Source organism: Podarcis gaigeae, assembly GCF_964106915.1.
Source record: "Podarcis gaigeae genome assembly, chromosome: 17".
NCBI classification, from domain to species: domain Eukaryota; kingdom Metazoa; phylum Chordata; class Lepidosauria; order Squamata; family Lacertidae; genus Podarcis; species Podarcis gaigeae.
In genome coordinates this window covers 29,244,372-29,269,603 of record NC_139694.1, presented here as the reverse complement: position 1 = coordinate 29,269,603, position 25,232 = coordinate 29,244,372, and the positions used below count along the sequence as shown (strand labels likewise).

Here is a 25,232-nt window from a genome sequence, read left to right as displayed (position 1 = left end):
ATTATTATTATTATTATTATTATTATTATGCCATGTGTTTTCAGAGCTTGCCTTGGGCAAAACCCACACCTGTAATATCAGGATAAAATGGGTCAGAGCTCCATGATAAAGAGCAGGTGTTTTGTATGGAAAAGGTTGCTAGTTCAGCCTTTGGCATTTGGAGATTAAGGAAAGGTGATGAGTCACTGGAGAGCCTTTGTCTGATTCTACTCTACTGGGCTATATGTATCCATGGTTCAACTTGGTATCATGTAAATGAACGAGCTGCTGTTTCAGAATAAGCTGTAGCAGTTTTAAAAAGCTGGTTCTTTCCGCCAGACTGACATTCTTGGAATTTTAAACAGAGGCACAGCTGACAAAAATTGATTAGGGAAGTATTGTTGTCGGAGAGGATCCCAAGAGCAGAGCAGTCTGCATCCAACAGTTGGCACTATTTGTTAATTAACCTGTGTGGCGTTTGATGCATCTTAAAGTGTGCTACAAAATGAATGCATTTTTGTCATCAGGGTTGGCGCCTAAGAAGCCTAAATGGGACGACATCAAGAAGAAGAAGAAGGAGCTGAAGCAGAGCCGACAGCTGAATGACAAAGCCAACTATGATGTGGTGCTTAAGGGAAAGCTGATTTGGGAATCTCTGAGGCAGTAAGAACGACTTGCGCTACATTTTCCTGAACTTAACACTGTACTTGTTTTTCCTCCTCATGAAGGAAAAAAGTTTGTCCTGCGTTAGACTTCAGTATAACACGCACACAGACATGGTTTATTGCTGCAGTTGTCTGTGTGGATTATAAAACTGAGGCTGTACGTCAGTGTTTTAGGTCCATTAAAAAAATAAAATCATAACTAGATGAATATGTGTCCTTCATTAAAGCATGGATAAAGGATTACATATTACAAAAGAACCTTTGGACAAAGAGGCTACCTGCGAGTTGATCACTCTGCAGTGTTTGTCACCTGCTGTGAAGTGTTTGGCTTGAGTGTAGAAGCCCAGGCCACCTCCACACCTTGCATTTGCAGTGCTATGATTCTGTTTTAAACACCCATGGCTCCCCACCAGCTAATCTGGGGGCTGCAGTTCTCAAATTGGTTTGACAACCCGTCCCTCTTCCCAGAGAACCCTGGGAATTGTAACTCTGGGAGAGGAGAATAAGGGTCTCGTGGGAACGCCCAGCACCCTTAACAAACTACAGCTCCCAGAATTCATTGGCAGAAGCCATGCCTGTTGCAAGTGGTTTTGCTTTAAAAGTGTGGTGTCAAATCTCTGCTCAGTCTTAACTCACTAAATGGCCTTGGTCAAAGGGCGATCTCTTCACCTAATCTGCTTTACTCGGTGGTTGTGAGAGCTCTCCTCTCCCCCCTCAGCCATCTGTTGTGCTGATCATGCTGCACTCCACTCTGCAACCAAAGTGGCAAGGATCTAGTCATGTGGTATAGGGGGTTGGACTAGATGACCCTGGGGTCCCTTCCAACTCTACAATTCTTTGACTCAATGCTGTGTTTCACTAAAAGGGTGGGTGCTCTTGTCATTAGAGTTCCCAGTGGAAGGTATACAGCACTGTGTCCTTAATAAAGTTGGGCACCAAACCTCTTACCTGCCATATTTGTGTGGAGGCATTCCCCGCCTCCCCAAAGAAAAAGTTTTTGATTGTAGTAAGGGGATGAGCTTTGGAACGGACAAGAAGCATATACTGTGATCTGTTACACTGCTCTCAGTTGCTTCTGGACAGCACTTTAACATGTTAGGCTTCCAACATTAGATGCCAATTAACTTCCTAAAGTACAAGATAATTCAGTTACTGTATCAAGAAAAATAATAATTGTTGCATTGTCTAAAGATTTTCTTGTTTTTATAGGAAAAAATGTGAGAAGGAGAAGCGGGAAAAGATGTTGAGTGAACTCCAAGAGCTGCTTCGTGGGAAAATAAAAAATGTAAGAAGGATAGCAGAATAGAGTGAAACATGACTCTCAAATGGCTGGACTTGTTGGGGTTTTGTAATGGTGGGGAAAGGGCATGTCTGGTTCTGCTGCCCCTCCATGTGATTGGGGCTGGGGGGGGGGCAAGTGGAATGTCTTTTCCCAGGCCCAAGGGTCATCCTAACAGTTCATCTACCTGTTGCATCACCTGCCAAATATCTCAAAGGTCTCCAAGCCCAGGACACAGCTTTTCAGCAGGAGTAGGAAGAGGAAGCAGGAATACAGTGGTACCTCGGGTTAAGTACTTAATTCATTCTGGAGGTCCGTTCTTAACCTGAAACTGTTCTTAACCTGAAGCACCACTTTAGCTAATGGGGCCTCCTGCTGCCGCTGCGCCGCCGGAGCACGATTTCTGTTCTCATCCTGAAGCAAAGTTATTAACCTGAGCTACTATTTCTGGGTTAGCGGAGTCTGTAACCTGAAGCATCTGTAACCCGAGGTACCACTGTATCCCATTCTCTGGATCCAATTCATTGCATTGTACTGGAATGCTTCACCTTTTTTACCATCATCAATGTATTATTTTTATTTATTAAATTTGTATACCGCCCTATGCCTTCAGGTCTCAGGGCGGTTCACAGGATAAAATCACAATATAAAAACACGAAGCAAAACAAAACAACCCAGTAACATTCCCCCCCCCACCGGAATAACCCTCCAGAATCGGATCCCATGATGCCTGGTCACCTTGTAAGGAAATGTGTTGCAAGTGTTTCTATTACATATACATAATAATAATAATGCAGGTTGTAGGTGCCCTTGGTTGTAGGGACCCAGGTGGCGCTGTGGGTTAAACCACAGAGCCTAGGACTTGCTGATCAGAAGGTCGGCGGTTCAAATCCCTGCGACGGGGTGAGCTCCTGTTGCTCGGTCCCTGCTCCTGCCAACCTAGCAGTTTGAAAGCACGTCAAACTGCAAGTAGATAAATAGGTGCTGCTCCGGCGGGAAGGTAAACGCCGTTTCCATGCGCTGCTCTGGTTCGCCAGAAGTGGCTTAGTCGTGCTGGCCACATGACCTGGAAGCTGTACGCTGGTTCCTTCGGCCAATAAAGCAAGATGAGCGCCGCAACCCCAGAGTCGGCCACGACTGGACCTAACGGTCAGGGGTCCCTTTACCTTTAGGATGCCAAATGCTGGAACGGTAAAAAGTACAGACACGTTTCTCCCCACCCCCCCAAATTTGTTTAGCTTGTTTAGTGTCTAATGCCAGCACACTCATATGGTTCATTTCTTTGGGAGTGTATTATGTTTAGCTGTTAGTTAGCTGCAGACAGCTTTTAGGAATTTTATTAAAGCCAACCGTGAAGATAAATCTGTTGAAATGCAATGCTGCCTAAATGACTTCGGGGGAAGGATTCATCTCAAGGGAACCATTTATCCCCACAGATGGCGTTTGCTCACGATTCGACCCGCGTCATCCAGTGCTACATTCAGTTTGGCAACGCAGAGCAAAGGCAAGAAGTATTTGAAGAACTGAAAGGTACAGTTTCCAGAAACAAATGGCTTGCCTTCAGAGCTCTTGGTGTTTACAGCTTCTTATGGTGGTTTCTCATCCCACAGATAGTTTCACCGAACTAAGCAAAGCCAAGTATTCCAGAAATATTGTGAAGAAGCTTCTTGCCTATGGGTAAGTATTTCCTTTTTCGACGCTTCTCTCCACTTCTGAGGGAAGTCAAGCCAGAGAACGGAGTGTAAAGAAGAGAATGAGGGAGCTGAACTGTGGTGCTTGGCTTCAAATCCTTGCTCAGCTTACTCTGTTGTCAAAAAGATGAAATGGGCTTTGACAGAATGCGATAATGGTCCCACTGAGATCATGGCACTGCTCTGGAAAATGCTTGTGTGTCTAAAGTCCTCTAGCTCCAAAAGACAAAGAAATTGGTTTCGACTCTTCCAAGTCTCTGGATGCTACTGATGTCTTTCCCACGTCTGAAAAATGCCAATTTGGTTGATAGGACTTGGATATGTGACTCTAAAGCAGCTCATAGCATCATCATATGTTAAAAAGTCGTACCATGTCATTTGTAGGCAACTTCTTTCTTTAAAAAAAAAATATTATTGGTTTTCACAACATTATAAAACACACAAACACATAAGAGAAACAAACATAAATCATAGCCTTATTGAAAATTACACTTATTAGCATTGTTAAGTGACTTCCTTGCATCCCCTTGGTTGAATTTCATTGCATATCCTTTTAACGGTTTTCCAAATCGCAGTTCTTATAAAATTTAACTTAAGCATTAACATTCTTAGATCTTCAGGTTATGAAATTAAGCATATTAATTCATCCCTTAACATAAATAAATCCTAAGCCAATTAAGTATCTGCAAGCTGTTTTCAGTTAATTTAACTTAACATATTTAAGTAATCATTAAATTTAATTCACTCTTCCTGATACTCCTCCTTCTTCTGGTCGTGCACTCTTCCAGTTAGGTCGGCTTGCTCCGAAAAATCCATCATCTTCATCTGCCATTCTTCTATCGTTGGTAATTCTTGGGTTTTCCACTTTTTAGCTAACAGAATACGCGCAGCAGTTGTGGCATACAGAAATAATTTAACATATTTCCTGGGCAATTCCAAACCTGTTATTCCAAGAAGAAAGGCCTCTGGTTTCTTTATAAATGTATGTTTCAACATTTTTTTCAATTCATTATAAATCTTTTCCCAGAAGTCTTTCACCTTGGGACAGGTCCACCACATATGATAAAAGGTTCCTTCCTTTTCTTTACATTTCCAACATAGATTGTCACAGTTGTGATATATCGTTGCTAATTTTACAGGAGTCAAATACCTCTAAAACTTAGCTCAGTGCACGAGACTCTGCTTCTCCCTGAAGTTTGGTCCAAGTGCAAGGAAGCTCTGGAGAGGGGCAGGATTTGTACCAAGCAACCAAAAACTAGGGTTGGCTACCAAGCAGAGCCAAACTGTCACTCAGTGATTGGCTTGATGCTGGCATCTCTCTCTCCTACGAAACTGTGTATATTAATACACATAAGACACTCACACACAGGAAGATAAAACGTGGGCTGGATCCAGACTGCCTTTCATGAATGGAATGGCTCTTCCAGCTCACAGAAGGCTTCTGATCCAGCAGAGGGATCCGGCTGTCGCAAGAAGAGAAGGCAACGGCTGCTGCTTCATCCCTCCCCCTGCAGAATAAGAAGAGTTCGGATTTGATATCCCGCTTTATCACTACCCTAAGGAGTCTCAAAGAGGCTAACAATTTCCTTTTCTTTCCTCCCCCACAACAAACACTCTGTGAGGTGAGTGAGGCTGAGAGACTTCAGAGAAGTGTGACTAGCCCAAGGTCACCCAGCAGCTGCATGTGGAGGAGCGGGGAATCGAACCCAGTTCACCAGATTACAAGTCCACCGCTCTTAACCACTACACCACACTATTCCACAGGGTGTCCCGCAAAGGAAGAGGAAGGTGGCAAAAGTTGCCGCTCCTTCTGACAGCTCAGTCCCCTTGCTAGTGGCGTCAAAAGTTTGGATCAGAGTCTTTCTTTTCTCCCCACCATTGAAAAAGAATAAAAAATCAGTTGTGTTTAATAAGTGATTGCTCAAAGTCTCTGGTCCGCTTTTCTTTTCCGATATGTTGAGCCGCTGTCCGTGTTTCTTCCTGAAACAGAACGAAGCCACAAGTTGCAGAGATAATCAAAAGCTTTAAAGGCGAGGTCAGGAAGATGCTGCGCCATGCGGAAGCGTCGGCTGTGGTGGAGTACGCCTATAACGACAAAGCCATTTTGGAGCAGAGGAACATGCTGACTGAGGAGCTGTATGGGAACACATTCCAGGTCTACAAGGTGCTGTATCGAGGCAGCTTTTTGGCAGCTTTCCCCCACAGTATTGTTTTTAGATTTTAGATGCAGTGTGCCGTGGGAGAGAAAAGGAAGGGTGGCCAACAGGAAAGGAAATACAGTGGTACCTCGGGTTACAGACGCTTCAGGTTACAGACTCCGCTAACCCAGAAATAGTACTTCGGGTTATGAACTTTGCTTCAGGATGAGAACAGAAATTGCTCAGTGGCGGCAGTGGGAGGCCACATTAGCTAAAGTGGTGCTTCAGATTAAGAACAGTTTCAGGTTAAGAATGGACCTTCAGAACGAATTAAGTTCTTAACCCAAGGTACCACGGTAAAGGGACCCCTGACCATTAGGTCCAGTCATGGCCGACTCTGGGGTTGCGGTGCTCATCTCACTTTATTGGCCGAGGGAGCCAGTGTACAGCTTCCAGGTCATGTGGCCAGCATGACTAAGCCGCTTCTGGTGAACCAGAGCAGCACACGGAAACGCCGTTTACCTTCCCGCCGGAGCGGTACCTATTTATCAACTTGCACTTTTGTGCTTTTGAACTGCTAGGTTGGCAGGAAAGTACCACTGTACTGCTGTTCTATTTCCAGAGCTGGAGCTCTGAAGCTGGGCCCCTCTGCACCTGGGCCCTGTTCATGCAATCAGTGCTGTTTGTGTCTAACCCGACAGAGTTTTCTTCCTATCTTTGAAGTCCTTCACTAGAGCAGAGCAGAGCATACTTGGGGCTAAAGGATCTCTGTCTGATCTACACCATGAAGATGTGGTCTTGGGAATACTATGAAAACTAGGAATTCTGTTTATAAGCAAACCTGCCATTCCCGTGGTTCTAGTTAACATCTTGATAGCTTCATTAAAACAGGGATACATAGCAACCTGATGCATAGATCTAAGCTAGCTGTTTCAAAAATGTATTGGCATCTGAACACATGTTTACTTGGTCCCTTCTCTGGGGGTTGATTTTATTAATAAAAGTTGGTTCTGCTTAAATGACAGAGGCCAACTTGAAAGACCTGTCACCAGGTTTTAATTTGTCTGGTGTGAAACTCTGAATGCAAAGGCTTTATAGACAGAAATAGGCATTTGATTCCTGCGGAATTTAGAGATTTCTGGAGAGCATTGTTCAAGTTGATTGGTTTGCAATTATTGATTATTCAGGTACAGTATAAAGAAGTCTTACAGTTGAACTTGCTATACAACGTTTGACTTTTGACTTCAGTTTGAAATGGTCTAGTTCCATGCCCCCCATTGCCGTTTTTAAGGATTTAAAAAGTAATCATTAGCTTACATTTGAAAGGGAGTGGTTTTATTAGGAATTTTCATGTTTGAAAATCTGGATAGAGCCATTCCAATTCCTATTAAAAAATTAAGCTTAATGAAGTTCTTTTAAAAGCTTTGAAACCACGAATACTAATACGCTATTACTTGAATTCTCCTTTCATTATGTGCTGCATCATTTTCTCTTAAAGACTCACAGATCACACATTGTGGATATCTTTAATGAGAGACCAATTAACAGGAGTTCCACTTTGCACACTAATTAGAAACTGTCTTCTTTTGGAAATGGTAGCTCAAAGTGAATGTAAGAAGCAGTTATACCTGCTGTTTTAACCGTTTTAATAGGACTCTTTTGCAAATTGCACTGTGATCCTTAACCTGCTTGCAGAGAAGTCAGATTTCTTCACTACCAGATTTGTGGTGCTGATGGGCACTCAAGTGCAGCCGCCGGCTCCTCTATCAGTTCAATTTCAGGCACAGCTGCCCTGGTTCTGTTGGGGATGTGTGAGTAGGAAGCCAAACCCTGCATTGCTCTGAATTGGGATATTGTAGGTTTGACCATCTGAATGAGTCAAAGTCTCTATGCTGGAACTGAGAGGCCACAATAAGGCAAGAGTGTCTTGTATTTCTTCAGAACAAAAAAGGTACCCAGTTAGGATGGATCTTTGCAGAGCACACGTGAACAAAATTATAATGGGGCAGTTCTCCCTTATTTGCAGCCCTTTTTATTATAAAAAAAGTATTCTCTGTATAGGTAAAACTGGATGGAGCAAAAAGGTCAAAAGTGAGGCTGGATGAATACACAAATACAGTGATTACATACGCTTCAGGTTACATATGCTTCAGGTTACAGACTCCGCTAACCCAGAAATAGTACCGTGGATTAAGAACTTTGCTTCAGGATGAGAACAGAAATCGTGCTCCGGCGGCGTGGCAGCAGCAGGAGGCCCCATTAGCTAAAGTGGTGCTTCAGATTAAGAACAGTTTCAGGTTAAGAACGGACCTCCGGAACGAATTAAGTACATTTCCCTTCTTTTTGTCCCAATTACAGTATTAAAATAGGCAGGCAGAGCATTTGACACCTATGTGTGTGTTTCACCCTTTAGTCGCATAGTTTTATACACCTTGCTTTCTCTCCAGCATGTCATTATGTTTCATCAGGACCTCTAGTATGTCAATAAGACCAGGTTGCAAGATAAACTCGCGCAAATGTATCCTTGGAAATGGAGTGCAGTTCAGGCTGTTCATAAAATGTCCTTCGTTGGTCACTAGGTACAAAATGCCTTTTGTCTAGATCTTTCTGGAGACTTCAGTTCCCTCTTAAATGGTTTAATAGTAGGTGCCAGCTGGACCGTCCTTCACAGGTCATCTGAGGTCCATCACAGGGAAGCCAGTGGTTTATCAGAGGTGCTGTCTTTACGGAGCCTCTCAACTGAGTCTAATGAGGTCACAGTGTCAAGATACAGTGGCAGACTTGCTTTATACTGAAGATTCTTCATTGTGCTTTTGGCTCTTTAATGTCATTAAAATTCAGCGTAGCGGCTTTTCTTAAATTTCAGTCATCAGAACACCCAACTTTAGAGGAAGTGTTGAAGGCTCAGCCTGAGAAGCGGGAGGCCATTCTGGATGAAATGAAACAGATCCTGACTCCAATGGCGCAAAAGTAAGGGCAACAATTTAGCATGAGGGGCATCGCAGCCAACTGTGCAGCGCTTCTCTTAAAAGTGTGTTCTCATCCCTTTTAACGTCTCTTGAGATAACTTTGAAACCGTTCCATTTTGAATGTAAACACTTAAGCTGGTGAAAGCCCAGCAGATCTTTCCAAGATGACTTATTTAATGTGGGAACATCGAAGGCTCTTCAAAAACAAAATCAGTCCCCAGTGCTTTTTCTTGCCTTTTGGGTCTCTCTCTCTCCTTAAAAGCAGGAGTGGGGAAACGGGGACCCTCCAGAGGTTGATGGGCCCCAAATCCTGTGATCTCTTACCATTGACCATTGGGTTGGGGCGGATGGGACTTGTGGTCTGCTAACATCTGGAGAGCCATGGACTCCCTGCCTGAGAGAGAGCCAAGGAGATACATAGGAACACAGCCAAGTCCTGTGCACAGATTGGTTCTCTGGCTTGACAACTAGCCTGTTCTGGATGCAACTGCAGATGTATCTATAACCTCCGTTACAATTCTCTGCACATGCAGTTCCATGTCATGGTATTATGTAAGTACAGACTTCTGTTTGTTTCCCCCCTGTTTCATCTTACAGGGAGGCTGTGATAAAGCATTCGTTGGTGCATAAAGTCTTTCTGGACTTCTTTATCCATGCTACCCCAAAACAGAGATCGGTAAGTATTGGCACAGCTATGGGTTTTGATCTGGTTTCATGTTAACGAATAAACAGTACAAGTGCACGCCAGGCATGTCTACTCCGCAGAGCTGTGTCTCTTAGCAGCTCCTGTGCCTCCTCCGCTAGCTGGATTAGGAACCTGAAGCATAACGAAGGCACTTCAGAGGATATGCGTGGTCTTGATGGGATGCGCACCCTTCCCGCTTCCTGGCACAACTTGCCAGGCATCATGTCTTGAAGCAGGACAGGGCTGAATCAGGGTGCTCAACTCTTGGTTTCTTTCTGGCTGCATTTGCATACCTGAAGTTAGACATTCTTCCTTATTAAATGCTGGTAGCCGTGGGATGATTGTGACCAAAGCACACTGTTCTTTGTCATGCCAGTGGCCTCGGGCTTCTCCTCTTTAGTTGCTCTTGTGTTACTCTGGTTCTGAGAATTTGAAATACTTTCCATTCCTGGTTGTAAGGAAAGATAACACAGGCTCACAGAGCTGATCAGAATAATACCATTTATATTATGGTAGTTGATTTGTGTTAAATTCATTAAATCCATCTCCTTAAATCTGGCTTTGTCTAGGAAATGATTGAGTCAATCAGAGAATCTGTAATCTACTTGGCACACACACACGATGGAGCCAGAGTCGCCATGCATTGCCTGTGGCATGGGACCCCCAAGGTTTGTATGCAGAGTCCGTGTGGATCAAATGAGAATTGGTGAGACCTTTCTAAAAAGTTTCACTGGGGAGCCTTTTCCCATCGCTACTTAGCTGTGCCTGACTTTGACAAATGTGGTTGTGAGACATAAAAGAATGGAAATGCCCAACCCTTTTGTTAGAATTAGTATCTAAAAGGTACTAAGGAGGCTTTATGACTAGCCTTGCGCCTCAAATGAAATGACAGTGCTTATCATGGTGCCTTGGCAAGCATGCTGAAAATTCAAACTTCAGAGAGAGAGCTGCGCCTTCATTATGTAAATGCTTAAAGCTGAGACTTGTACATAAGCTGAAGTTCTGTCAGGATCTCTTCCAGGGCTTTTCCAAAATACTGAAGACTTACAGGTTGGTTGCAGCACCCAGCTTACTTATTTTGCATCCCATAGGGCAGGGATGTTCAAGTAGTCGACTGCGATCGACAGGTCAATCCCCTGGTGCTAGCAGTAGATTGCGGGCTCATTTTCCTCGGGGGGGGGGGGAGGAGAGCATCTGTCCCCACCCACTCGCTGTGTCCTTGATTTGCGCACGATTGCAAAGATGGAAGAGGGAGTTACTGCAGCCAGGTTTTTTACGTGATTAGCAATGTCTGCCATTTCCCCCCACCCAAAGCAGCAGAACTATGGGGTTTCCCCTTAAAAAGCTGAACAACTTTGGTTTGGCCTCCTAAAAAAAGCTTAATTGGTCCCCGTCCCCCCCAAATGGGTAGATCACTGCTAGTCCCCCCCCCCCCCCCCCGGGTGTAGATCAGGAGTTGGATGTCCCTGCCATAGGGAGTTAAAATGCCTCTTTGTGGAACATTGAAAGGTGTCCAAGCCCATCAGCAAAGAGAGGAGAGATGGGAGAAGAAGGTCTTCCTCTGTGTCTGCAGTGCTCTTCATCTCCCTGGATTCAGGGGGGCAACGGGGCTGTGGTCCCAGTCTTTTTCCAGCATGTCTCAGCCAGCCAGGCATGCTGCCTTGACCTGCTGTGAATTTCTAAGAGATTGCATGTTGTAGTTGAACTGGACAAGGGGAGGTAAAGAGACGATAAACAACAAAAACAGAATGAAGTGAGGAGGTGGGAGCAGAGATGAGATTACAGAGAAATATGGAGAAAGGGGGGCAGTTAATAGAGAGCAGAATGGGGAGGGCGGGGGGAGAAATGGGATATTGCATGACGTACTTTAACAGTCATCTGCAGGGCAGCTTTCCATCCTTTATATAGAAATGGGGTTCAAAAGGATTTCTAGCTTCTCAAGGACTCTTTGGCCTCCTCCAAATGGGTATATTTGCTGAAATGTTGCACATTCTGAAGTCAGAAACCCGACATGCATCGGCTCTGCATTCATTTTAAAGCTTGTTGGCCTCACACGCTAATTTATTGCTTTTTCTTCATTTCTCTTGTCAGGACAGAAAAGTCATTATGAAAACCATGAAGACTTATGTTGAAAAAATAGCTAATGTGAGTATTTTTAAAGATGTGTTTGGTAATTTTGAGCAGCAGAATCCTGTGCATATTTACTCAGAAGCAAGTGTGTCTTAGGAGTGCGGCTTAAAAAATTCACTGTTGTGGCCTTATTTTCAATTGGAACTGCATGGATTGAGAAGTTTTATTCTCAAGTGTTCAAGCTTATGTATGAAACATCAATATACATGACTTTAAGGAAGAGATTTGAACCTAGACAAAAAAGTGAATTCCATAGCAAAGGGCCAAAAATAGAAGCAGGACTTCTAATTCTTCATTTGAAATAGCTCTGCTTTACACAGAAACAACTGAGGGATGATGACGGGGCTGGGTTTTTTGTTTTGTTAATACAGCATTCCCCACAAATGAAACCTTAAGCACATTTACTCAGATGTAAGTCTCTCAGAGTTAAGTGAGGCTTAATTCCCAGTAATTGTGCATAAGAATTAGTATGATGGAACTTGTTATTGTGTGAGATGAATAGTCATTGTTGATCTTTAGCAAGTTCATTGGAACATGTTAGACCAGCAGCTTGGTTAATCGGGCTTCTATGTCTTATGATGTTGCTTTCTGGTTCCTATTTCAGGGCGAATTCTCACACTTAGTTTTGCTGGCGGCATTTGACTGCATTGATGACACTAAACTTGTGAAACAGCTAACTATATCTGTAAGTAGTCTGACTTCCTAAAATTCTCAAGATTTCCCGTTTCACTTAGTAACAAGGTGTAAATTACACTGGAAACGCTCACGTGTTTTTAGGCCTGGTTTTCAAACATTTCAGGTTTATTTTCTTGTAAGACAAAACTAACTTCATTGTGGTGGTTTTGCTGTTGCTTGGGATGCCATAGCATGCTCCATTTACTCACTGCTTTGATTTGAGATGGTATGTGTCCTGGAAACTCACAAGCTATGCTGAATCGCTTGGCTACCTAGTGAGTGATTATGCAAAGAATTAAAATATTCCTCCCGGGGCAATACTGCTCTTCAGTATCAAAATACATGATACTTCAGCTTGCACCATTTCAGACTATATAATAAATTTCAAGGTCCAATCTATAAAAATAATGTTAAAGGGACCCCTGACCATTAGGTCCAGTTGTGACTGACTCTGGGGTTGCGGCGCTCATCTTGCTTTACTGGCCGAGGGAGTCGGCGTACAGCTTCCGGGTCATGTGGCCAGCATGACTAAGCCGCTTCTGGCGAACCAGAGCAGCGCACGGAACCGCCGTTTACCTTCCTGCCGGAGCAGTACCTATTTATCTACTTGCACTGGTGTGCTTTCGAATTGCTAGGTTGGCAGGAGCTGGGACAGAGTAATGGGAGCTCACCCTGTCGTGGGGATTTGAACCACCGACCTTCTGATCGGCAAGTCCTAGGCTCTGCAGTTAAACCCACAGCGCCACCCGCGTCCCTTATCTATAAATGTACACCCAATCAAAAACAGGGTGTTGCAGCACATGGTTCCCCTTCCCTACATAGAATCACAGAACTGTAGAGTTTGAAGCATCCCAGGGATCATCTAGTGATCTCCTGCAAGGCAGGAGGAGCAAAGCTGTGATTCTCCAGGAGCCTGCTTGTTTGTGCTTAGCCATGGTTTGGGTTAGCATTACACGCAGATCATCATTTTGTTATGTAGAATCTAGGTCTCATGTGCATTGAATTCTTTGGCAAGTTTATAACTGCAAAATGCACCCAAAGAGGTCTCCACATCATTCATAGAAGGTGGTAACGCTGCATGAATCTATTGACAGCTACTTCATTAAAATAAGGAACGTGAATGTCTTTTGCAATATTTCATCACTATTTCTCAAACTATCCTCACCTCTCTGTCTAATAAGTGCAGCGTTGCCACCCGTGTTAGATTAAATGGATGAATCCGTCTTCAGGCAACGTCAAGGGGCACGGTTCTGTCGTGACTTCATCTGCCTCAGGCTTCTGTGCACAATAGAGAGCACTGGCTGGAAGTAGGCTGGAAGTGAGGCAGCAATCACATGATGGAGCCTTGTAGGAACGTGTTCATAGAAAAAGTTAAAATAGATGTCTTGTTAGACTTTGCACATGGGATGAACACCTTTCCTCTAAATTGAGAATAAAATAAGTATTGATGAACAAAGCTGGACTCCTCAAAATAATTTTGCCATTAATCCACATCTAGAAAGTTTATACTAATTGTACCTGCAGATATGCTTAAAGGTGTTTTTCTATATACCGTATTTTTCGCTCTATAACACGCACCCGACCATAACACGCACGTAGTTTTTAGAGGAGAAAAATCCGTAGGCATGCCACCCGTGGGCATTCCCTCCATAACACGCACAGACATTTCCCCTTACTTTCTAGGAGGAAAAAAGTGAGTGTTATGGTGCAAAAAATACGGTATATACAATCTCCTCTTTCTAAGCATGCAGAAATAAAAAGAGAAGAATTACTGAACAATACAAGGGAAGGAGGTGGAAGGCATGGCTACTGTCTGTCTAATGTACATGTTTTTGTCTGTGTTTGGGATGGACATCCCTACATGCGTGTATTGCATGTATTACAGCAGTAGTGAAAACTATGAGCCAAGATTGTGATCCCTCTCCAAGTAACTAAAAATGAAATTGGTTGTTGAAAACAATCTTCCACTAACAATGCTTTTCCTCTTCTTTTAGGAAATTAGCGATTCCTTAACCAGCATTGTAAATAACAAATATGGAAGGAAAGTCCTCTTGTACCTGTTAAGTCCCAGGGATACTGCGTATTTCTCACCAGCGATAATCAAAATCCTGGAACAGGGTGATGGAAATGCTTATAGGTAAGCAGAAAATGCCATTTTCACAGTTTTGTGGACGTCCAAATTTAACATTTTCTGTCAGTTGTGCAGAGAAGCAGTTATTTGAACAAAAGGAAACTAGCAGAACAGGGCTTTCCCCGTGGCATTTCTGTTAACAAGAGTGGAGGCTGGAGAGGAAGGCTATGAGATGATCACCATTTGTTCACACTGCTTGTGTACATTTGCATCTGCTCCCAGGGAGTGGGAGTGGCTGGCTGCACCCAGGTGGAAATGTCTTGCATTGAGCACACGTTTACCCTGCTGCATCCTAGAGTGGCTAACCCGTGATTTAAACATAATAAATATGCCTAGAAATACCGTATTTTTCGCTCCATAAGGCGCACCTAGTTTTAAGAGGAGGAAAACAAGAAAAAAATATTCTGAACAAAACAGTAGATGTATGGTTTTTGTGGTTCATGCTGTGGCCACAGACATGTGATCTGATGATGAATTTGGGGTGACCCAATGCAAAAATCCAGAGGATCCCTGTGGATCCGTGCTTTGTAACCACATTTTTGCACCATTGCGGCCCCACACAAGTGTGTGTGTGATTTTTTTGGTACAGGATGTAGCCATGGACATGCTATGTGATCTGATGGTGAATTTGTGGTGACCCAATGTAAAAATCCTGAGGATCCATGGGCATTTACCTCCCCCCTCCCAGGCAGCCTCTGCTAGCTTCCTTTATCTCTCTCCCTATCCCACCAACCAGCTGTTTCCTTTCAACACTCCCTCTTGTTTGCCTTAGTGAAGTGTCTTTTCCTTAGCAGTTTTTTGCTCCTCCTTTTCTTCTAATTTCTCTCCTTATTGCTTTAGTCTTCCTGTTTTCCCCCTTTGCAAGTTTGCTGTCTTTACCTCCCCACTCCCAGGCAGCCTCCTTTATCTCTAGCCTCCCATATCTCTCTCCCCGATAGGTAAACGATCAGTGGCTTTGTTTCAACACCCCCTTCCCTCTTTTCAAAAAAAAAAGCATGACCTGCTTTTTGCCCTTGGGCAATTCGGCTCCAGGGACCACGCTTTTGCTCCATAAGACGCACAGGCATTTCCCCTTACTTTTTAGGAGGAAAAAAATGTGTCTTATGGAGCAAAAAATACGTACTCCAGACACAAAAAAAGGAAGCTGCCCTCGTTGTCACAGTATGCGCCGCCCCCTGTGCATCCCACCCCCCCACACAACAGGTGGAAGGTCCCCTCCTGAAATACACCATCTGTGAATAAGGGAACCATAACTGGTTTCTCTCTACGAGGGCCACATGCAGCCACCATGAACTGTGTGCCTGTGGTAGCTTGTTTCTCCATCCCTTGCAATTATGGCACTTGCCTTGGCGCGCCCCCCCCCAAAAAAGCAGCCTCTCTGTGCAGATGCAGCCAGGCTTGTCCCCCTCAGTGACAGGTGGGCGAGGGTCTGCTATTAATGTGAACAGGACTACCCGGGGGTGTTTTGATGATTTCCTGAAGGTTAAGGTCCAGGCCTCATCATGGGACTGAAACTGCCTTGGTCGCACTGGTTGATGATCTCCGGCGGGCTAGGGACAAAGGTGAGAGCTGTTTCCTAGTTCTGCTGGATCTCTCAGCGGTGTTTGATACCATCGACCATAACATCCTTCTGGACTGTCTTGAGGGGCTGGGAGCTGGGGGCACTGTCCTACAGTGGTTCCGCTCCTTCCTCCTGGGCCGTGTTCAGAAAGTGGTGGGGGGGGAGGAGTGTTCAGACCCCTGCGCTCTCACTTGTGGGGTGCCTCAGGGTTCTGTCCTCTCCCCCATGCTTTTCAACATTTACATGCAGCCGCTGGGAGAGATCATCAGGAGGTTTGGGCTGGGTGTTCATCAGTATGCAGATGATACCCAGCTCTACCTCTCTTTTAAATCAGAACCACTGAGGGCAGTGAAGGTCCTGTGTGAGTGTCTGGAGGCGGTTGGAGGATGGATGGCGGCTAACAGATTGAGGTTGAATCCTGACAAGACAGAAGTACTGTTTCTGGGGGACAGGAGAGGGGCAGGTGTGGAGGATTCCCTGGTCCTGAATGGGGTAACTGTGCCCCTGAAGGACCAGGTGCGCAGCCTGGGAGTCATTTTGGACTCACAGCTGTCCATGGAGGCACAGGTCAAATCTGTGTCCAGGGCAGCTGTTTACCAGCTCCATCTGGTACGTAGGCTGAGACCCTATCGGACTGTCTTGCCAGAGTGGTGCATGCTCTGGTTATCTCCCGCTTGGACTACTGCAATGCACTCTACATGGGGCTACCTTTGAAGGTGACTCAGAAACTACAACTAATCCAGAATGCGGCAGCTAGACTGGTGACTGGGAGCGGCTGCCGAGACCATATAACACCGGTCTTGAAAGACCTACATTGGCTCCCAGTATGTTTCCGAGCACAATTCAAAGTGTTGGTGCTGACCTTTAAAGCCCTAAACGGCCTCGGTCCAGTATACCTGAAGGAGCGTCTCCACCTCCATCATTCTGCCCGGACGCTGAGGTCCAGCGCCGAGGGCCTTCTGGCGGTTCCCTCATTGCGAGAAGCAAAGCTACAGGGAACCAGGCAGAGGGCCTTCTCGGTAGTGGCGCCCACCCTGTGGAACGCCCTTCCAGCAGATGTCAAAGCGATAAACAACTACCTGACATTCAGAAGACATCTTAAGGCAGCCCTGTTCAGGGAAGTTTTTAACGTGTGATATTTTACTTTATTTTTGGTTTTTATGGAAGCCGCCCAGAGTGGCTGGGGAGGCCCAGCTAGATGGGCGGGGTATAAATAATAAATTATTATTATTATTATTATTATTATTATTATTATTATTATTAATCCTCACACCCAGCTATTTCTTAAGGGATGGAAGGAATGTCGGCATGGAGCTCCCATACCTCTCAGCTACGATGTAAAGAAGAGCAGTTCTGCATGCTTATTTTGTGCTTGTCGAACAGCTCCCTCTCATCGCAACATTGCCACGTGTATAATCACCCATGCTTCTGTGGCATTCTGAATTGAGGTGTAAAAGCGTAACCAATTTTCCATTTATGCAGGTTATATTTAGTGCGTTCTGGGGAGAAAGCAAGAGGGCTATGTTTGGATTTTAAATTGGACAATTTGGAGTGACTGGATTATGTTGTACCAAACCAAATCCCATCAGTAAAAGAGCTGCTTTTTATTCCAACAGTAAAAAAGATGTAGATGTTCGCCGCCGTGAACTTCTGGAAGCTGTTTCTCCCGCCTTGTTAAAGTACCTGAACGAACATGCTGAAGAAATGGTGATGGACAAGGCAACGTTCATTGTGGTGACAGGGATCCTCAAGGCGGCCGTTGGCGACGTCCAGCCAGCTATGAAGGCCATTGCTGGCCTCGCGGCAAGAGAGATGGTTCCAGGGGGCAAAGATGGAGAGGTAACTGTGCCTGAAAAGGAGAGTTATGAATTGGGGGTCCCTCTCTGGGGGGGCCCCTCCCTGGGATCTGCCCCAGTTTGGCTATCAAATTGGGATAAACCAATTTATCCTGCTTCAAGCACTGGACTACAGCAAAGGGCTTGTCGAGTCTCATGCAGGATCCTGGGATCCAGCTGGAAGGAACTGCATAATAATTCTTCCATGCCGAAGGAATGATAAGTAGATAATGAGATTTTTTTTAAGCACAGTTTTTTGATCATTTTTAAATGATAAGGAGCAAATTGTTGGGCTGTTTCCAGAACTGCAGCTCCACTTGGGCAGCGGGCTTTGTGCAGGCAACACAACGTCCTCTTTCTCTCTTGTAACCCTCTGCCCTTGCTCAAAACCAGGCCTGGGGGCCCCTCTGGAGAAGGTTTACAGGGGTGGGGGTGAAGAAGGAACGGAAGCTCCGTTGTGCAAGTGGAACTCGGCTCACGCAGCGTTGGGTAGAACCCATTATTTTTAACCTGTTCCTGAAACTTAGGATAACATCGTTTCTTGTAGCTGAATGAGGTTGTAAATGTTCTAGCTTGGAGTAAGTAGACTACTTTTGTGGTTTTACAGCTGTGTGAACCACTGACTATACTATGCCAAATATACGATTTATTTCCATAATTTCAGCGTGTGGCATATTTTGTCACTTGCCTAAATGGTACTTTCCTACAACCTCGGAGCACACTGGCATTTTAGGAACGCTTTTGGAGAAAAGAAGCTGAGGTCATTGCATATAATTTATACCTGATATCTTAAATTTTGTATTGGTATATCTGCTTGTAACGTCTTTGTAAGCACTTGGCAGATAAAACTTTTGCGTATTTTAACCACCTAAAATATTTAATTCTGCAGCACTAAAATTGCTTAAGAAATCAAAAGGCAGGAAAGATAGCTAGTTAATGAAGTGAAAGTAAGATGATGGGTAGCTTAAATTTAGTAGAAACTCCAGTGCTTAATGTCTAAACAAACAGCCAGGCCTCTAAACTTATTTAAATGTTCTGAATGGCTTTCCATTTGGTCACCCCTGATTACTTAATGTACCACTTAGTCATGTGGAGAAAACAGATTTTGTTTGTAGGCAGCATTTCTAAATATGCCTGGGCCTTGATCTGATTCCTGGCATTTCGAAAGGCACAGATTGTTATACAGCGAGGGAAGTAAAAGCACTGCAGGGAATTGACTTTTCCTGTTCTTTTCAAAGCTTCATATTGCAGAGCATCCAGCAGGTCACCTGGTTCTGAAGTGGCTGGTTGAGCAAGACAAGAAAACGAAGGAGAGCGGCCGGGAAGGTATGCTAGTAATTCTGCAAAAGACAGTGGAGTCACTCGTCACTGTCTAAATGCATAAGGGACAATGTGGGAGGGAAGCAAAGGCTCGTCTGCACTAACTGTTAACCTTGAAACGCTATGCTTGAAGTGTTTAAATGCATGCTTCCGCCCTGGAAGTGTCCAGGAGATTTTATAGACTTCGCATCATCCAAGCTTAAAAGCAGCACAGCTTGGAAAGAGCTCTCCTTCACCCTTAGCGGGCCAAACAGCTGTCATGTCGGTGGCAGTGCAACCCTATATACCTGCTCCGAAGTAAGGCCCTCTCAGTTCAGTGGTCCTTGCTCCCAGGAATGTACTTAGAGGATTGCATCCTAAGTTCCATTAATTGGGCCTCTTGTGTACTACTTCTGTGGAAGTCGGGGGCTGGATATGGAAGGGACGGTGCTGACAGGAGTCTATTTGCGCAGCTAATAGAGAGATCGCCTAGTATTCTCTGCTAGTGCGATCCAAGAGTTCGGTTGTTGCACTTGCAGTGCCAGGTGAGTTCAGGCACTGCTGCTGGTGGGGAAAGTCAACTCAAGGCAAATGGGTTCTAAACAAATTGCCGTCACGCAGAGTATAATCTCTGTCACCTACAGCTGCAGTTGATTTGATCTTGATAATGCACTTTCCCATTTGAGCCTATGAATTTGTACTAGGGTGGGGTGGTTTTGTGTCCCCACCAACCGGTACCACTCACAATTTTTTCAAATCCTTACCTGCTTGCAAAGCCCCCTTGTTAAACCGACTGAAGTTTCTGGACATTTTCCTTATTTTGCAATATATCAGACTTGGAAGGGTCCCCAGTGGTTATCTCGTCCAGCCCCCTGCAGTGCATCCACAAGCATGGCAGGTGCTTTCTATGCAAAGAACTGTGGGGGTATTTTAAGCTCTTGGTGCTGTGAAATATGGAACTGCCCCACTCTTCCATAACTGGTTTTGTGGGCCCGAAGGTTTCAGTTTGTCACATCGGTGTCCACATCGGAAATAGCTCTTGCCATCCTGTCCATTAAATTGAGATAGAGGATTCTGCTGTTACAGTCTCAATTATTTCTTAGCATCGCTCAGAAATTAAGGCCTGGCTATTACAAATGTGGGACGCGGGTGGCGCTATGGGTTAAACCACAGAACCTAGGACTTGCTGATCAGAAGGTCGGTGGTTTGAATCCCCGCAACAGGGTGAGCTCCCTTTGCTTGGTCGCTGCTCCTGCCAACCTAGCAGTTCGAAAGCACGTCAAAGTGCAAGTAGATAAATAGGTACCGCTCCGGCGGGAAGGTAAACAACATTTCTGTGCGCTGCTCTTGTTTCACCAGAAGCGGCTTAGTCCTGCTGGCCACATGACCCGGAAGATGTACGCCGGCTCCCTCGGCCAATAAAGACTTGACCTAATGGTCAGGGGTCCCTTTACCTTTATTACAAATGTATTGAATAGTCAATGGTTCTGAGGTGGTCTGTGAATATACAATTTACAAGTGTTAAAACCCCTTTACGGAATGTTTTAAATGGGTTTGTGTGGTGTCTAACCTGGTCTTTATTTTTAACAGAATGTTTTGCAAAAATACTCGTAGAGGACGTGGGCATTGATCTTCTGAAGACCTGGGCAAACGTCAATCGTGGTGCGATTATTCTGTGTCGGTATGTACCGCATTTAATGACTGAACTAGCAGTAAAATGCTGCATATGCTTTAGGCAACAAAACAGCTTCATTGTGATTTCTTACTTCCCTGTTCTTTCTTCTTCCTTATCTGCTACAGTCATAGATGCCTTATGCTGGTCTTCTGTTTGCAATCGGGATGTAGCCTTTGCTTGACTAGTTAAGCATCACTGCATTGCCTTGAAAGCTAAATCTTTCTCCGTGCTTTTTGCTAGCCTGACCAAAAAGTGCCAGGAAATCCCTTCTGTGCAGTACTCTTAATCTGGAATTGCTTTTGAAAGACTTCCCACGGGTTTCTAATACCTCTTAATATTGCGGCATCTCGTGTTTCAAGGCGTTATTTGGTTTATCTTTAGAAAGCAACAAGCGTTTACATTCAGGAGCAACCGATGATTGTCATTTGTATGGTAATTCCACCTACCTCAGTGAGTCCACACCATAGAGGTTGCCCCTTCAAGGCGTATAATTTAGCCAGCATTGACTGAGAACATGAGATGCATCGTAGCGGGAGCAATGGGGCTCCTCTTCCTCTGCTGTGTGCATCTCAAAGTCTGCACTGAGGAGGGGGCGGGGAGAGAGAGAAGTGAAATCCTGCTGCAGAAATACTGTATTTTTCGCTCTATAGGACGCACTTTTTTCCCCTCCAAAAATGAAGGGGAAATGTGTGTGCGTCCTATGAAGCGAATGCAGGCTCCTTGGCTTCAGCGATAGCAACGCGAAGCCTCGGGAGTGCTCCCTCCGCGCTCCGGAGGCTACGCGTTGCTTTCGCTGAAGCCTGGAGAGCGAGAGGGCACTGAAGCCTTTGGAGCGCAGTGCGAGGTCCCGCTGCGCTCCAAAGGCTTGAGGCAGCTATCCCTGAAGCCTTTAGAGTGCAGCAGGACCTCGCGCTGCGCTCCAAAGGCTTCGGGTTCCTTTTGCTGAAGCCGAGAGAGCAAGACTCTCCTGGCTTTAGCAGAGAGGGAGAGCTGCGCAGCGCCCCTTCAGCGAAGCAGGAGGAGAAATGGAAGGGGCTCTGTTTCTCCTGCCGCTTCACTGAAGGGGCGCTGAGCAGAGAGGGGGAGAATTTTTTTTTCTTGTTCTCCCCCTCTAAAACAATGTGCGTCCTATGGTCGGGTGCATCCTATAGAGCGAAAAATACGGTAGATTCTCATTGTGCAAGCAGGTGGGCACCTTTGGGTGTCGCCCAGAGCGATGCTGCAGCCCTTTTTGAACCGTTCCCTTTCCATCGTTGGCTCACACCTGAAGCAAGCAGCTCAAAAGGAGCTGCTTTGCTTGTTTTATGGTACTGCGTTTGGCAGCCCAGTTAAACGGAAGTATTTACAGCCCCTTCCTCGCTCACAAAAGTGTCTTAGCCGTAATCGGTGGCACATGAACGACTTGCGCTAATGAGCCCCTGCTTTTGTGTGCAGAAATTCCCTTTCACAGCAAATCCGCCAAAGATGTTTCCAAGTTGGGTCTTAATTTCTGCCTTGCCTTAATTTGGCAGCCCAGCTCCTGATGTTGATCACTATGGCAACGTGTACTGTTCAATGAAAGCGATCGGTGGACGCGTTTAGTGCATCACAGAAACGGAGGAATGGAAGGGGAACTAAATGCCACATCTTCCTGCCCCCTTCAACTAAAGCAGGCTCCTTAATTGCTCCCTCTATTAACTTGCCCCTTCTTTACCCAAAGCAGATAGATGCCTTCAGGTCTAAGGGGTCAGCTGGTAAAAGCAAACTGAAAGGGCACAAATCAGCAAAGGTGCTGCTGGAGGGACAGTTGAACTGAAGCCCTCAAGTGACCAGCTCCTCTGACATCTGTAAACGGATCTGGCCCTTTCTGCATAAGTCCTTGCTTTCCAGTATCCTGTCTCGTAATTCACTGCCCCCATTTTTAGTGCTTCTTCTGACACAAAGTAAAATAACCTCCCTGACTCTCTGGGTCACTACAAATGCAGCAGGCTTAAATCAAGCGTCTGCCGATAGGTTTATTATATTAATGTGGAGTTTTAACACTCAGCTGCTGGCTTTCTAATATAGATCTATAGGGATTTTTGCACGACACTTTGGAACAGATCTCTTGCATTTGACAAGCACACTTAATTCCTTTGAAATCTCTAATCCCGCATGCAGATGTCGCATAAAGATTTGGGAAGAGCTCTTTCAACCTTTATTGTGAAGTTTTCTTCTTCTACAGAGATGTGGGAAATCCTGGTATAGAATGGCTCAGTTGCTCTGCTAAAAAATGCTGAACTTTGCTTAGAATGTGTATATTCCTATTGTCCTGCAACCCTCTTCAAGTACGGCTGTCGAGTGTGCTTTAAATGAGTGATCCTCCAAATTTTTGATTCACTTAAGATATTTGGCCAGTCTTTAGAGTTTCTTGGTGTTCAGCTGCATCTCAAATGTTTCCTTTTCCATTTTTAGAGTTCTAGTCTCTCTTCCTTGCTTTCAGTGGAATGCTGATGCAACTTAGCAGGGGCTGCCATTGACTGAGCAGCAGCTTTTCTGAAAGTCGTATTAGTTTTCAAATGGACCTGTGTCTGTCTGTGTGTGTGTGTGTATGTGTACATATGCATTACTTAGTAGATAATAAAATTTCAAGATTGTTATACTGCAGTACGACGCTTGAACTGCAGCGTGACGTCTAATGAGCAGGTGGGTCCCGAGGCAGGCCAGGCCAGGCCAGGCCAGTTCCTCTGTGACCATAGAACCCTGGAATCTTAGAGTTGTGGAAGGGACCCCAAGAACCATCTAGTCCAGCCCCTGAAATGGAGGAACCATGTTGTGTTTCTTTGCTGCCACGCCCCTGTTGCTGCTGCTGGTAAGGCAGGGGATGGAGGAAACTTCTGCCGCTGCTCCTCTGGGAAGCAGCGAGAAAAGGCAGCATTTAAAGCACAGCCTTTTCCCTTGCCTTTCCAGAGCAACAGCTGCACTCCTCTTGTCACCCCCACCACTGGTAGGGGGGCAGCAGGGTGGGGGCTGAAGGGAAGTAAATATTTCTCCCCTTTGTCATCATCCCCAGCCCCCGGCTGCTCCCTGTATTGCTGCCAGCATAGAGGGGGTGCAGAGTGGTGTGAGGGGCAGCCCATAATTTAAGGTTACCAGATGTCCCCGGATTTACAAATCAGTCCCCTGACAAAATCCTACCATTTCTATTGAAGTTGAAAAGTGTCCCCAGATTCATTGGGAAAAGAATCTGGTAACCTTATCATAATTCATGGCAGGATCTGCAGGGCAGCACGGCTTCGGGCAGTATCCTGACAGGGTTCAAAGCATGAGTTTGAAATCTGTGGGCTCTAGGTACAGATTCAGCCCGCCCCTCCTGCCCTCCGGAAGAGAGGCCAGTTTCTCCTTTGGGGTGACACCAGGGCACAGAAAGGGAACGTGAACTTGTCTCTCTGCTCAAGTCACCAGCTGGCTTCCTACATCTTTGGCTTCCCTTCCCCTAAGATTAATAGCAAGCCCCAAGAGGCACCAGGCGTCCTGGATGTGCCCATTGCCCCTGCTTAGCAAGAGACAGTTCATCTCTAGAAGGGGCAATGGCAGGGGGTGGGGAAAACTGCTGCAATATCTGTTCTGGCGGGGCACATTTCCACCTTCTCTCTGGGGCTGCTGCACCTGGTTCTTGCCTGTGTTTGTTACCAGGGTGCAAAACTGTTGTAATAATAATAATAATTTATTATTTATACCCCGCCCATCTGGCTGGGTTTCCCCAGCCACTCCGGGCGACTTCCAACAAAGTATTAAAATAATGTGGTCTGTTAAACATCAAAAGCTTCCCTAAAGAGGGCTGACTTCAGATGTCTTCTAAAGGTCTGGTAGTTGTTCTTCTCTTTCACATCTGGTGGGAGGGCATTCTGCAGGATGGGCGCCACTACTGAGAAGGCCCTCTGCCTGATTCCCTGTAACTTGGCTTCTCGCAATGAGGGAACCGCCAGAAGGCCCTCGGAGCCGGACCTCAGTGTCCGGGCAGAGCGATGGGGGTGGAGACGCTCCTTCAAGTATACTGGACCAAGGCCATTGTGGGAGTTTATTGGGATAGTGGCCTGACATGCATGCCAATGTTGAATTCAGAAATGCTTCCTCTGATTAGCAGGTTTTTTCATCCGCTCCCAAACGCCCCCCAAAAGATCCCAAATAGTGGATAAGGTGAAACTAGAAGCAGGTCTTTAGGCTCGCGGTGCTTACAATTCCTGCTTCCCCCTGGGAAACTGCCCTGGGGGGTTAGGGGTTGATCTGTCAGAGAAGGGGAGGTGGTGCGCTGATCTGCAAGGGGACCTTGTGGAGCGGACTTTCACCTTGCTTCCTGCCGCCCTTCTTCCAGCGAGGTCCTCTGCTAGCTTGGAGTCACTTCCACAAATGGAAGGAGGTCTTCTCAGGCCAGGGCAAAGCAGGATCTCTAATGTACCAAGGCATTAAAGGCATGCAAACTCCGCAGCCTACTGCTTCAAACTAACAACGCTGTGCTTTTGGGATAAGGCAGAACAGTTTGACTCCCTTGCCATCCTGCT

The 25,232-nt window shown here is 45.5% G+C and overlaps 1 protein-coding gene across 1 annotated transcript in view; it reads left to right on the top strand.

Annotated features, from left to right (window-relative positions):
- PUM3 (pumilio RNA binding family member 3) overlaps positions 1-25,232 on the top strand; it is a 30,579-nt gene that overhangs the window by 3,410 nt on the left and 1,937 nt on the right. Inside the window, exons 3-16 of the mRNA XM_083719024.1 lie at positions 507-642; positions 1,854-1,929; positions 3,360-3,453; positions 3,534-3,600; positions 5,604-5,778; positions 8,619-8,722; positions 9,319-9,397; positions 9,976-10,074; positions 11,498-11,551; positions 12,141-12,221; positions 14,206-14,348; positions 17,520-17,742; positions 18,977-19,064; positions 20,628-20,718. Of these exons, the coding sequence (XP_083575150.1) occupies positions 507-642; positions 1,854-1,929; positions 3,360-3,453; positions 3,534-3,600; positions 5,604-5,778; positions 8,619-8,722; positions 9,319-9,397; positions 9,976-10,074; positions 11,498-11,551; positions 12,141-12,221; positions 14,206-14,348; positions 17,520-17,742; positions 18,977-19,064; positions 20,628-20,718 (1,510 nt within the window). The remainder of the gene's footprint in view (positions 1-506; positions 643-1,853; positions 1,930-3,359; positions 3,454-3,533; positions 3,601-5,603; positions 5,779-8,618; positions 8,723-9,318; positions 9,398-9,975; positions 10,075-11,497; positions 11,552-12,140; positions 12,222-14,205; positions 14,349-17,519; positions 17,743-18,976; positions 19,065-20,627; positions 20,719-25,232) is intronic.